General features: G+C 36.7%; 1 protein-coding gene and 1 long non-coding RNA gene across 2 annotated transcripts; one reads left to right on the forward strand and one right to left on the reverse strand.

The window, feature by feature from the left end:
- Positions 1-1,286: 1,286 nt before the first annotated feature.
- LOC124460197 lies at positions 1,287-5,966 on the reverse strand. The gene is made up of 2 exons (XR_006954133.1): positions 5,727-5,966; positions 1,287-1,812 (listed from the first exon to the last, which is right to left on the reverse strand). It is a non-coding gene; the product is annotated as an uncharacterized LOC124460197 (long non-coding RNA).
- Positions 3,038-5,320, forward strand: LOC6642348 (tetratricopeptide repeat protein 30 homolog). Its single transcript, XM_002065142.3, has 5 exons — positions 3,038-3,111; positions 3,182-3,360; positions 3,424-4,428; positions 4,492-4,702; positions 4,759-5,320. Exons 1-5 carry the CDS (start codon positions 3,052-3,054, stop codon positions 5,269-5,271), a joined length of 1,968 nt encoding a protein of 655 aa, XP_002065178.3. The 5' UTR covers positions 3,038-3,051; the 3' UTR covers positions 5,272-5,320.
- Positions 5,967-15,156: the final 9,190 nt, after the last annotated feature.

Raw genomic sequence — 15,156 nt, forward strand, 5'->3', positions numbered from 1 at the left:
CTAAAGATGCAAGGAGAGGACTCTAAAAACACACTGTAAGAAACTGTAATTATATTGTTCGTTATTAATTCTTTTTAGAAAGTGTGAGATTCTAAGTATTACAACAACATTGTAATATGCTAAATCAATATTAAGTACAACCATCAATCAAGTATGGAAACTGGAATATTTATGGCAAAATTTTTAATGCTGTAATTTTTAATGGCCCAACAATCAAAAGTAAAAGAGAATTCAGTAGGAAAGTTGAGGTAATATAAGTACATTCATTCAGTTTGGAAATACATATATACAAACAAACAGGTTTTCACTTAATAATTCTAAGAATATAATACAAAATGAAAAACAACTTACATTTCTTTGGAAGATAAGAATTATTCTCAAAACATTTGCAGATATTTAATAGTGAACTAGAATTCCTAAAATTTGAAAAATCTTATTTTTAAATTTTTGGAAATGTATTTTCCTTGCAAATATTAAGCAATTTGAGCTTTTAATTTTCAAAATTTTAACTTTTCCTAAAATCTAAGAGTTAATTCTTTATACTTACCTGTAAATCTGCAATTATTTTGCTTAAAAAAATTAGGAAAAAAAACGCTTTAAATTTAAGAAGTCGTATAAGATAGTACTTAATTGATACAAAAATGATAAATCGCCTCAAAAGCTTTACTTTACATACTTTAAAAAGTAATTTTTGTACAGTCTCTATTTTTGTTTGGCAAACTCAAATAAAAGATCTCCCAAAAAATGTAAATTCCCCATCTTTTTTCAAAACTTTTGTTGAGTGTATTAATTCCAGTTCACCATGGAACGGGATGCACAGCTGGTTATAGCTGGCTAGTTGCCTGGCTGATTGGCTTGTCAGAATCTCATTCAGAGTCAGAGTCAGAGTCAGACCCAGAATCGTACTCATAGTTATAGAATTTTCATCATTTTTAACGTCAGCCGTTCTCTCATGGTCGCGTTTTTGAACCATTTTTGCCAAGAGAATCGCTTCGCATGTAAAACCCGTTGCGCAGCATTTTGTTTTGCCGCCGCATTTGGCCAGACGACAACGGCAAACGGCAGCAACGGCGCCGTCAGTCGGCAACCTTGACCCGGTTCTACATTTAGCTTAACTTGGCTTAACAGACTTACACGGTTAAATGGTGAAGGCGACTTCTAACCTCCATTTAAATGGGATGCAACCCCTACTCATCTATAGCCAACCTCAAACTGACTATTTTAGTAAACTTTCAGACAGATTTTAATTAGCATTTCCGCACGTTCGCCTATTTAGTTAGCTAGGATTTAACTTTCATTTGTAAATCTATTTGGCCAAAAGGGAAATTACATATACATATATATATGTACGTACATTTACATTGAGAAAACGAAACGAGTAGCAGATAGAGAAGAGAGAGCATAGAGAGATATGGAGAAAGGGACTGTTGCTTCTCCTGGTTATGCTCTGTGTTGATGCTCCTTGTGAAACCTAATTAAAAGCGCGTCTTGAAGTCAGTCCCTTCCCCATCCTCTTACGTATTCGCCCGTCAAACGTCACCGTCTTTGCTCGATGCCTTCGAGTTAGATTAATGCCTCCTCCAGCCTTGGCAGCTGCCGAGTTAACACTTTAAGCCTTCACCAAGTACAAAGTCTGCTGATGCCTGATAATAGCATCAAGACGCAAAAGTTTTCAATTAGACGATTTTCTCATTTACATTTCAAATGAATTTGTTGCGCCACTTGCCACTTCTGCCTTAGTTGTGCGTAACTCTTAATTGGTTTCTATGGCCCCATTTTGGTCTATGAATTATGTTTGCGGACGGCTATTAACTAGGATGGGAAATCAATTTAGTAAATATATTAACATTTATAGCATGATAAGAAATGAAATATACGGCTACTTCAGTTGAATTTATATACACAAACAGATTGAGATTAAAGTTAAATAATAAAAGTTTATATCCTTGATTTATGCAACAAGTTATATGATTTTGGTAAATATTTGTTTTAAAAATATAGATTCCATTACAAAATGAATGAAATATATTCATATTCAAATTTTCTAGCCAAGTTGGTTTACCCGTGTTCAGCTCTCCTTTTTGACTATTATCTATAAAAACCAGAGCCATGAGTTTATTTGAAATTTTTGCAAAACAGTCTCGATATTTTCAAAACCAAGTAATTTAATTCAGCATTAAGTCTTTACTTTGATGGAATCCACTAAACCTTTAAACGTTTCTCATATTAATATAAAAATTTGGCCATGATATGCTGACATTTTCAATTCTCGTACTGTAATTCTGAGTTTCTCCACTTCCAATGAACATAATGAAAATTTTGTTCTAGTATTTTTTTTTGCTCATTGTTTCCCCAGATGCATTTGGGTACGAATTCTTTAAAAAAAACTGAATATTTTGATGAGGTTTTTGCCAAAAGTTAACAAACTGTAAGTACACATTTGATTCGCTATGATATGATTGGAAGGAGATGTAAGTTTAGCAGAACTTAAAGAAACTGTTTACAAGATGTTTTTAATTTAATAACAAATTATTAAGTTGGAGCCGACAATAGTTGTGAATTTCACTCCCATTTAAGCATCATTTTACAACTTTTATTAATTCTAAAATATTATATTTGTTGAATTACAAAAGAAAGAGTAATAAATTCCCTTTAAAATGAGATAAAATGTATAAAAAACAAAAACAAAATAGATAGAAAATTTTAAATATAATTTTTGATATTTCTTCCAAGCTTACCCAAGCTAAAAATTTAAAGCAAACTGTTTGGCAGTAAAATAATAGCCCTATTCTTTTGGTTTCATGTTACTAAAATATTCCCACAACAGAAATTAATTTATTACTCGAAAACCACCCTTATTTGTACCACTGTGCAACAACAAACTGTTGCTAATTGGGGGTTTCTAAGGTATCCCTTATTCTTTGCTTTGCTTGTTATGGTAACCATGTCAACCGTAACGAAACATAAACAAGAGAAAATTGGCCACAACATAAGCGGGCTGAAAAATTTTCATTTCATTCTTACATTTCAGTCAGTCAGACGGGGAAAGAAATGCTGCATCAGGGTATAATCTTGCGTGAAGGACATGTAACCAGAACCATTTACAATTTGGTAAAAGGCAAATACTAGAAATTGCATAAAGACCACAAACTTTTACCGTCTTTTATCAACTTTACTGCAGATTAAGGATAAACGTTACGAAGATGTCATCGAGTGCATTGTGAATTTCGGTGAAGCAGCCAATACCAGGGCTGGATTATCGACTCTGGGGCATTGCTATTACCATGCCCAAAAGTACGAGGAGGCAGCCACCTGCTATGAACAGCTGTGCCAATTGGTGCCCAAGGAGCCCAAATACAGGTAAAAATAAATGCCAAGAGAGAGAGAGAGGTAGTGGGAAAATCTCAATTGATTTATTCACAGATTCTACTATGCCCAATCTCTGTATCAGGCTGGCATCTTTGCGGATGCTTTGCGTGTCCTTAAGCAAATCGGTGACCAACATCAGGATGAGCAGCTAAGAGAGCAATGTTTACAATTGCAAAGCGCCATCATGTACTCTAGCGAGGATTATGCTGGAGCGCAGAGTTTGCTTAATCAGCGGGCGGGGGGCACAGCAGAAACTCTCAATGATGAGGGCTGCCTGTTGTACCAAGCCGATCAGCATGAAGTGGCCATTCAAAGATTTCAATCTGCCCTCCAGGTTGGCGGTTTCAATCCACTGGTGGCCTACAATGTGGCCTTGGCTCATTTTCAGCGCAAACAGCGGGCTCAGGCCTTGGATTATACGGCGGAAATTGTGGAGCGTGGCATACGCAATCATCCGGAATTGGGCATTGGAGCCCAGGTGGATACAGATGGCAGTGCTCGTAGTGTGGGTAATCCCATTACCATGGCCATGTCGGGCATTACTCAGGCCCTCAATTTAAAAGCCGCTTTAGAATATCAAGATGGCAATGAGGAGGCGGCACGAGACGCTCTTCTGGATTTACCACCGCGGGCGGAGAGTGAATTGGATCCAGTCACCTTGCATAACATGGCCCTTACCGATGCTCAAGGTCCAGTTGCAGGCCTAAGGAAGTTGGCCTTCTTACTACAACTTGGAGCCCCGTCTTGCCCGAAAGAGACATTTGCCAATATTTTGCTCATTTGCTGTCGTCATGAACTTTACGAAACTGCAGCTGATATATTGGCAGAACACACGGATCTCACCTATAAATATTTATCACAATATTTATACGAACTATTGGATGCCTTAATCACGGCCCAGACCAGTGCCGAGTTGGCAGAAAAGAAACTGGGTACCTTAGCCTCAAGTTTGTCGGGAAAATTGAGAAGTCTGGCGGCAAGAGTGCAAGAGGTGAGGGCCACCAGTGAACAGCAAGCTCTGCGAGATGCCCTCAAGGATTACGAACAAGCTCTCGAACTGTAAGTGTGAGATCTTTTCAATTGTAAATAACTAAATCTTCATTTAATTGCTTCATCGCTCAGCTATTTGCCTGTGGTTATGGCTCGCGCTTGGATCTCATGGCGTGACGATGATTTCGTCGGAGCTGAACGCGAATTTCATTCCAGTGCCGAGTTTTGTTCTGAGAATGCCATTTGGCGTCTTAATGCTGGCCATGTGCTCTTCATGCAGGGCGACAAATACAAAGAGGCAGCTGCCTTCTATGAGCCAATAGTGCGACAACATCCCGATGATGTAAGATCAACTTAAATCTAATATTTTGAGTCACTCTATTAACTCTTTTTTGCCAGATCATGTCTGTTTCAGCGGCCGTCTTAGCCAATTTATGTGTCTCCTACATCATGACATTCCAAAATGAAGAGGCCGAGGAACTAATGCGTAAAGTGGAAAAGGCTGAAGAACTGAAGGGTAATCTGGGCAAGCAATATCATCATCTTTGCATTGTTAATCTTGTGGTGGGCACTTTGTATTGTGCCAAATCAAACTACGAATTTGGTCTGTCACGCATCGCCCATGCCCTGGAGGGTGGTTCAGGTGCCAGACTCTATGCCGACACCTGGCTACATGTGAAACGTTGTGTCTTGGGTCTGCTCACTGGCATGGCCAAACAGAATTTCATTTTGCCCTATCCTGCGGTTCAGGAAGTATTGAGTTTCCTCAAATCCTGTGAAGCATATGGTCTATTCACACCGGCTAATATATATACGGCCACAGATCAAGTGCCAGATGAGCCATTGACCATTGGACTTGAGGCCAGAAAATTGAGGTTGCTTTTGCTCAAGTTAAGCGAATATGAGAATTAAGTTTAAAGAGTCAATAATAAAGTGAATATGTGTAAGTTTTACTTGGAAATTTGTGAAAATTAGTCAAGTTTAGTTGGCTTTGAATAAATTTCATTTTAAAGTAAAGGGAATAAAACTTAAAATAATACTTGCTAATAATTTTTCTGTTATTTGCTTATTTTAGGGGTAATAAATAAGCAAAATAGACTAACCCAGGCTAAAACTATAGAATTAATATTCTTAGCCATCTTCTGGTTGCCACTATGAGCTGGAGCTTAAGGTCTATTAACTATTTAAAGATGATCAAATAAAGTATATTTGAATTATTACTATTGGTTGAATTATTACCTACTCTGAAGAAACTTCATCTTTTAATTCAAAACTTTTCAAATCAAGGAAAATGTCTTACGAAAATTCCTCAAACTTTAAGTTCATCTAAATTTCCAATTTCATTTAATGCAAAAATTTTTGCTTACCTTAATTCCCTTAACTGGGGAAAATGTCTTCCCAAAATCATCTTCATAATCACCCTGGGGATCACGGTGTGTTCGCAATTTTGTTACGTGTCCTGACAGCTGTGCAAGTCCCTTTTGAACTCGCCAAGAGGCAAATAAGACTAAGGAATTGAAAGAAAAAGGTACGCGAAAGACGAAAACAGAGTAATAAATATAAATTACAACTGAAAAGAATCTGTCATAAATCACATTAATGACAGATTTTCATCAGTTTGCCTTCTCGTAAAATGACTGTTGAATTGAAAGTGAATTGTGGCCTTCTATCGACACACAGACATCTATATGATGTGAGAAAATATATGTTTTTTGAGTAAAGAACCTGCTAGCACGTGCTTTCTTTGCTGCTTCTCTTAACTCGCACGTGAGCACTCACGCGTTAGATTTGACAACGTGTTTATGCCGAAGCTCAATTTCCCATTGACAGCAGCACATCATCAATAGAAGTACTTGGGGCTGGAGCTGGGGCTGGGGACATGTTGCAAAAATAGAAAACGAAAAGAGAGAAAAAAAATGGGTGACAACAAAAACGCCTAACAAGCACTTTAAGCAGCAGCTTGTATTATATGCTCGTCGTGGTGAACACCAAGTACCGAGCATCCCGAGTGCGCTACTCCACCATTGGCATCCGCATTCTCAGTCGCAGTTCCATCATCGTCATCATCATCATCACCATCATCATCATCAACATCATCATCAGCATTGATGTTGTCATTATACTCATCGACATCCTCCTTGTCATTACGAAAGGGAAAAAAAAAATAAATAAAAATACATACACAACACGAAAACACTTGTCATTAACACAAACAGACTGACAGGCACACCCAAGAGCGCACACGACGAGCACAACATACCCACTGACACACACACTTCTAGGGCGCCAGCCATGAGCTCCTCGAGATAGGAACTTGTTACACCGTTTTATGCTGGCAGATTGCCGCAGCTGCCCTACCAAAAGATACTCTGATTTTCCTATTAACTTTACAATCAATAATGAGAAGTGAGAAATGAAATGAAAATGGCGAAAGCAAATAGTTGAGAAGGGTTTTCCTTACTACATAACAAATGTATGAAAAGAAAGAAGAAAAACTGTCTAAATGACAATGGCTAAAAGTTAAGCTATATGAAAGATGGAAACAACAGATAAAGATATCAAATAAATATATATAATGCCACTTATCAATCGAAGCAAAGTGAAACAAAAAGCAATAAAATTAACCAATAAATACAAATATAATTAGAAATAAAAGTGAATAGACACAGATATAATGAAAAATGAAAATCGATTGGAAAAGTTGATAAAATACTATATATTTTGATTGGAAAAAGGAGTTATTTTAGATTTGAAAATGGAAATATATAACGAATGATATATACAAACATAGAAATATCGAAAAGTTTAGAGGGATTCTAAAAATATCCTTACATGTCGAGCAGGAATAATTGAAAAAGAAATACAGAAAGATAGAAAGTAAACTTACGTAAAGAGAGCACTAGAAATCCCAATAAAAAACAGAATAAAAATACAATTTATAAAGATATATAAAAAAAGATAGGAATAAAATTGTGTAAAGAAAGCACGAAAAATCTCAATAAAAAGCAAGATAAAAATCAACAGCCAAAGTTAAGCATAAAAAATCATAAGAGACAACTTTAAAAGTTTATGTAAATAGTATGGAAAAAAGGTAAAGGGAAGGAAACAATAAGGAAATCTGAAATTGAACAAAACTCATTGCACATTCAGTACCTACAACAACAAAATCAAAACAGAAAAACTTAAGAAAAATCAATGAAAAAGTAAAAAGCCTGGAAAAAATCACAAGATTTTAGGGTATCCTTTCTAGAAAGTGGAATGGGTGGGTATATTTTTTCGCCGCCATTTCTTGTTAGTCAAGTGTTGCTCATTTTGTTTTACTTTATCATGTTCTTTTCTCTGCTGTTGCTTGTTAGCAGCCTTTTGTTTGGGTCCTAAAACCCACCCACTTCCCCTTTTTCCTCTTTGGTCTGACTGTCTTAGTTTGAATTGTGCATTTCAACTTTGCCTTTGCACACACACACACACACACAAACTGCGTGTCGATTGTGTTAATATGCCTTTTAAGCAGTTTGCCTCTTTTCAAGTGGCGTGCAACAGAAAACGGTGAAAAAGTTAAGTCGTTCATCTACATATATGAAAGTGAAGTATATAAACAAATTTCTGAGCAACTAAATTGTGTCTACCACTCAAACTGATTTTCCAGGCCATTTAAAGTGAGGCAAACACACACCCACACACATACCCACACTCGAATTTACAGGGATGTTTTTCAAAAATATGTAGAAATGTCCTGCCTAAAGGCTTAACTGCAACAGCCTCTGTCTGATCCTGCCTTTGCCATACAGACCCACCATACCACTCTCTTCCCCCTCTCGAGCTCATCCCTTCATTGTCTGTTTGTCTGTGCAAAACATTTTATAAACCGCATTCAAGTCAAAAATCAATAAGGCTTTGTTGTAGCTGTTCGTGCGGTTTTTCTCTTCTGTGTTGTTTTTTCTTTCTCGTTTGATTTTTGTGTTGACCGAGGGCAATTGTTGCATGTCTCTGTGTGTGTGTATGTGTGTGTGTTTGTGTTAACTGTAAACGAGGGAATATTTTTAGCTAATGGTTGGAAAACCCCCAACAATGTTGTTTGGCTCAAATCGAAAAACCTTTTGCAATTAGAAATACAAAGGCATCCCAGCTTTAGGGTCGAAGTTTGATGATCCGTATTAAAGACTAAACATGGCTTGTTTTTCTAGTTGGTCCTTTGAGACTCAGGTTTTTGGTTTTGAATGGAATAAAATGAAATCACTGCAAAAGCAATTACTGTCATTCAACATTTGAAGTGGCATCATAATGTTCAGTAGCCTCAGTTGAACTTGTCTCATCTTACCCCTTTTTGTTTAGTTAATCGTTGAACCTGTTGTTGGTTTAAGAGAAATGAGAAATCTTTGCACTTGAATGGTAAAATAGACATTTTAGAGTTAATAAACGTTTGATTAATTGGTTCGATAGAGCGAAAACTATATTTGAAAAGAAGTTTTATCGCCACTATGAAGAATTGTTTCATTTCAATACAAAGGAGCATGAGGAATTTAACTGAGGAATTTGAGGAACTTAAATGAAAAGAACACCAGTCGACAATAAAGTCACAAATGTGCTATTCAAATATATATCTTTATCATTCAAGCAATGTCTTTAAAAATCTGATGAGTAATTGCATAGACAGCATTTTACTTGTTCTAGATTCCCATAAGCCAATTGAATTTAAATATTGCGTAGGGTAGTCCAGAATTGAATCACTTGGGCAATAAATTTATTTATGCAAAATTCAAATTTTTCACATAACACATACGCCCCCATATCCCCATACCTTCAGTAGCATTAAAAATTGCACCTTTTCATTCTTCGATTCCTGCTTAACCTGATTTCTGTTTGTGCTGCTGCTATTGCTGCTGCTTTTTGGTCGACAAATTCTCAACTCCTGCCTTGAAGCTGGACAATAAATCAAGAATTGATTGCTTTTATCGACAGGCCAACAATACACACACAAATACCCACACTCACTCACCGCACACACACACTCGTACACGAAATACTAAATCACTTTTGTATGTATGAATGGCAGAACGAAACGAAAGGTAATCACTTGAACTTGGTTTTGGTAGTGGTCAATGGTGAAGGCAAACAAAAGTGCAGACACTTTTAAAACGGTTAACAGACATTGAGAAATTGTTTAAGAAATTTAGAAAATTGTCAAGAAATATTTCAAACGGATATTTTAAACGTCGCACATTACGTATACGCCACATGTACACACGAGGCATCCGAGAAGAAAGTGAGTGAAAAGAGTCGATGGCAAGTAACACACACACACAATGGGCAACATCAAATTTCAAATAATTGTTTGCCATTTCGTATGCGTGTGTGTGTGGGTGGTGTGTGTGTGTGTGTATGCACGCCATGTGCATTTGTGAATGGCTGCCAAAAAAGTTTCGTTAGCCATTTGTTTACTCAGTTTTTGGGCGGGTTTTGTGGAATAAATTGCAAGCAATATTAATGGCAAGTGGAAATGCAATCTTTAAAACCATTTATTTTAGTTAATTTCTGTCCAACACTCAACCCTTGTCATTCGTAAAGAAAAATAAATCAAATCCAAGTCAAAGTCCTCTACCGACTAGATAAATACTCAGTAAGCTAAGCGAAGGAACTTTGCATACCCAACGAAATAAAGGCAAATCACACAGGGTATGAAAATTGAGTCCTTGGAGAGAACATTAATCAAACACCGATTTAAGAAAGAAAAAAATGGATTGGAAAACCGAAATGCCGCTATCATAGTATCATCTGTCGATATATGAGTTATCTTATAAAAATGTCATGCTTAACTGAAGGTAAGATATTGAAACATTGAGCAAAATGTGCACTACTTTAGTTTTTTTGGAAAGGGCCAGCAATGTGTGCTGAAGCACGTCCAAAACAGAAAACTGCCAAGCCAGGCAAAAAGCTTCAAATATTACTCTTGGGAACATTAAAATTTTCTACACAATTTGCTTCAACTGTTTTGAGCCAAAAAGGACGACACAAGCAACACAAAGGCAGGAGTTTACAGTGGCCAATAACCTTAACAGCATGAGAAAGAAGAGCATGATATGCTAACAGATTCAGTTATTCGTAAATAAATAAAGAGAAATTGCATTCGTCTAACAGTAAAAAAACACTCTTAAAAGTTAACTTAACCGAAGTTGAGTTCCTTCGGCAAAGAAGGAGAGCAAAATGGCTAGATCTAGTCTGTTCAATTATCAATAAGAAATAAAGGCACCTTAGGTTAAATTTATGATAGGTAAAGTTACAACAAATGCATAATCTTCCAAACTTGGTGACAATTCAAACATTCAGAAAAGATGTTAAGAAAGGTTTTTAAAGAAAACATAACAAAGTTTAACATTCATTCTTTGCTCTTAAACTTGTTTTAAAAAGACATAATGGATATAAGATATAATAAAAGAATCATCAGGCTTTTTGCAACTTATTACAAGATATAATTACGACAACTTGTAAAGTCCTCACATGATTCTAAAATCATTAATGGTTGCTAATCTGGGCAATAATTTGGCTCATCAATTCTAACAAGTTCAACATTTTTATTTTTAACATTTTGGCCATCACAAGCTAACATTATGACCAAGTTAAGCTAAGATTACAGAGAACATAGACAGAGCATAGAACATCCCTTAACTAAGAGAAATTATATTGTTTATGCACTAAAGAGAACGATTTAACATTTCTCTTTTGCAAGTCTCTCTTAAACGTAAACAATACGCATTTAGCATTTCTAGACAAAAGACTTAGCATGTTACTGAACTCCAAGCCCAAAGAACATCCATCCCACCACCCCTCTACTTAGTTAACCCTTAGACAGTCAGCAGGGGGGAAAATTGACTCAACTAAAGAAGTCGCATTAAATTTTTGTTCACAATGCGGCGGGAAAATAAAAATGAAAAGACCAAACAAATTGTGCATGAAATGATTTTGGGGCGACCCAAAAAAAAAAAAAAAAAAAAACAGAATAAGTAAAAGAGCCTACTAGCTACTGGACGTAACGAAAGAAATAATATCCTCAAGTCATTTGAAATTTGCACAAATGAAAATTGTGGCAGTAAATTGAATTACCCAAACAGGAGCAGCCGCAACAGCAACAGCAACAACAACAACAACGACAATGCCAACAACAATGCGGGGCTACCACAGTGAAAACAAAACAATAAAAGCGACGAAAAGGAATAAATGTTGAAAGCCTTAGCCTGAATTTTCCCCATTCTGGCCACCAATCTACCACCCTCACCCCCACCATGCCCCATGAGACGCAGTGGCAGAGAATAAGAGAACCCAGTCTGAGTGAAACAAATAAGTTGGGGAAAAAGAAACATACGAAAAAAAGAAAAAAAGGTAGCGACTGCAAAGTCAAATGAAAAATCCCCCCTGGGTGGCCACTCACTCCACACCCCCCCAAACCAACCACCACCCTCTCCACAGTGCCCCCTCGGTTGTTGTCACATTAGCCACGCCACGCTGTGCGCCCTAATGAGCATCGCAGACATATGCCATGGGCCATGATGGGCCATGGGCCATGTCACGGATGCTACTCTGTCGACATCAGCGTCTATCGCTACCCAGATCTCTTCCTTTGCCATCCCTGCCTTTGCTACGGCTCTGACTCAAAGTAAATTGGTATGTTTAGGTTGCCCTTGAAATGTTAGGGGCTTGGGGTTAGCATCACTGCCAGGCAGCATATGTATGTGTATACAGATGCCTATCCGTTGGTGTCCTCCTCCCACCATCATCATATGTAAATGTCTTTATTGCTGCATTCTTGACATTGCCTTGAAAGTAGCCATACGCGTATGATGGCTAAATTTAGGGGATGTCACACAGCTGGTCAGAATTGAAGTGCACAAAACGAAGGGAGACAAAGATGACATCATAAAAATATCTAAGAAATGGCTATGAAAACAATATGAATGTCATAATGCCCTTCATTTAGGTTTGAAAAGCCTTCAAGTTTTTTACAGTGGCAATGAAATGCCCATCCTCTTTTGGATATACCCAGCAAATTCTGCACAAAACTTCAAAATGTCACCAAAGGTCAAAAAGAAAGAGAATCCATAAATAATTGCAATAGTAAATGATCGAAAAATGTCCTTAAAACTGATTATCTCAACAAGATGCTGATGAGCTAAAAACTATTAATAAATAAGAATACAAAATACACAAATTTTCTATAAATCAAAAACTGTTTAATATATTTCAAACCAAATTTACAACTTAGGTTAAGGTTTATTTCGAAAGTGAGTCCTTTCCTTTAAGTATCTGTTTTACACTATCATTAAATTGTTCTCCATCATTGCTTATTGGAAACAAGAAATAGATAAAATTTCCAGCAAATCAATTGGAACACTTACATACATATGTACATACTTTAAAGGAAAAGTTTTGCTCTTCGTTTATGACTTTCTATATTATCGTTCACCTGACCTAAGCAACTGCTTGAAATAAACCATAAATGGTAATCGCTTAACCTTTTACACAGTTTATCGATCTGCTTGAGTAATAACCGCATAGACCGCGACCACTTCAGCAAATTTCTGCCCTTTTACCACCTCTTACATTAAACGCATTTCAGGCCACCATCTTCATTATCGTCATCGTTTACATCATTATGACGATTATTAAACACATTTTATGGCATTTGAAGGCTGTCTGAGTGTGTGTGTGTGTGTCTGTGTTTATGCATTGAAAATGATTTGAAAATGCCGACAACCGAAAATTGTTGGCATTTTTCCCACTTGCATATAACCACCAACCTAGTGAAGCTTGTGTTTTTGTTCCTACCCTCATTCATCCACACTTGTTGGATGTTAATGCACATTACGTATACGCACATTGGTATTTTTTTATATACTTTTTTTTTGTTCTTGTTTCTATTTGTGCATTCACATTTTTGTGGTTTTTGCTGATGCCGCATAATTTATATTTTAATGCCAAAAAACGAGCGAAAGAGAGAATAAGAGCGAGAGAACTTCCAGATGAGAGGAGACACAATATGTGCCATAACTGCGTCAAAATTTATACATACTTACCATAATTTCATATAAAGAGAATGGACGAATATTGGAAAGGCTTTCTAATGGACTCATTAACCATCTGACTAAAATTTTTAGTTTAAGCATTTTCACTTTTTACACAATTTTGCGTCTTGTGATTTATCTACTTCTTCATACCATCTATCATCACAAAAACTCTGCAGATATATATGTAACTGTCACTCTTGATACATCTAGTGAAATTTTCTCCAGAGATATCAAATTTTCTTGAAATTGTATACAAATAAGTTTATTTTTGCACACTTAACAGATGGGAGTTGGGTGTTGGGATTCTCTATTCGGGAGACGATGATGAAGATGCTTTTGAAAATGATCATGATGATGCAAATGCAGGAAGATTTTTGTTTGCCGAGGATGCATGTCGACATTGTATTTTATATTCTATTCACTGACACCAGCTCACACTCTTTACACACGAACACACAAAACACACACATATGAGATATATTTGAGATGTGTGGGAAGATCAAGCAAGCAACTATTTCGTCCATCTATTTCATCTTTTAGGAAGCCGCCGGCAGCATAATCAAAAAGTTTTTGGTCTAGATTTTTATATAAAAGAAAATAAAAACCCAAAGAAAAAAATATTACACCCACACACACACAATGCCAGTCGGTCAGTTGAAAATTTGTTGCAATGAGATTTTGTTCGCTTCTGTGTTGTGTGTGTGTCTGTTCGTAGCCTGCAGTTTTGCTCGATTTGCAGCAAATTAAGTTGGCCTGGCCAACAACAGACCATGCCCCAGCCCTTCCCGATGCCTTCTCCGCCATATCCACCTACATACATCACACCCATAGTAGCTAAGACTCCTACCCCTATGGGTGCACTCATTGTTCGTGCCGACTTGGCCATCGTTGTAGTTGAAGTCGCCGTCGACGTCGTCTGGCTGCTGCCCAAAAATGCAATAAAATTAAATGTTTTTGTGTAAAAACTTTATGACTTTGTGTTTATGTTCGCAACATGCTTGAGACTCGTATCGCCCCAGAGACTCACTTGCCCGTGATGCGGCGTCGCCATCGTCGTTTTCGATGCTGCTGCTGCTGCTCTTCCTCTTCTTCATTCATTTTGGACTTTTAGCTTGGCCTGCTTTAGTTTTTGTGCCTGACTGGCAGTTGTTGTTGCGGCTCTTTGCCGTTCACTGTTGCCGCTTCGCATGTGTTGACAGTAATTAATTTAACTGGCATAAATGAAATTTATATGACCAACACATTTTGCGATACTTTGGCCACAAAAACAGAAAGACCAAAAAAACCAACCAAAAACCCATACGTTGGTTATTGGGCGACCAACAGGCATCGAAGAAGATAAACAAGACACTTTACGTGAAGGAAAATAAATTTCAACAAATTAGTCGTCGCTTTTAGTATTGATTTTGGCAATTATCCTTCCTCAATGGCAATCAATTTCTTTCATAGTCGTTTGAAAAAATAATACAATACAATAATACATGTATAGAAGATAGAAGGTCATAGAGATATATCCAATCAAAAATTTACTGACATATTCTCTATACACTTATTTTTACATATTGTCAGGAAAGATTCACAGGCTCAAAAACATTTGTTATAAATGCATATCTGTTGACTCAATATTAGGTAAATGTATTTTGTAAACCTTATAATACTTGGGGGAGAATTCATTTGAAACCTGCATATTATTGTTATTTATTAAATATTATTTTTGTTGCTTCAATCGATTGAACTGTGT

This window comes from Drosophila willistoni, assembly GCF_018902025.1.
Source record: "Drosophila willistoni isolate 14030-0811.24 chromosome 2R unlocalized genomic scaffold, UCI_dwil_1.1 Seg167, whole genome shotgun sequence".
In the NCBI taxonomy this organism is placed as follows: domain Eukaryota; kingdom Metazoa; phylum Arthropoda; class Insecta; order Diptera; family Drosophilidae; genus Drosophila; species Drosophila willistoni.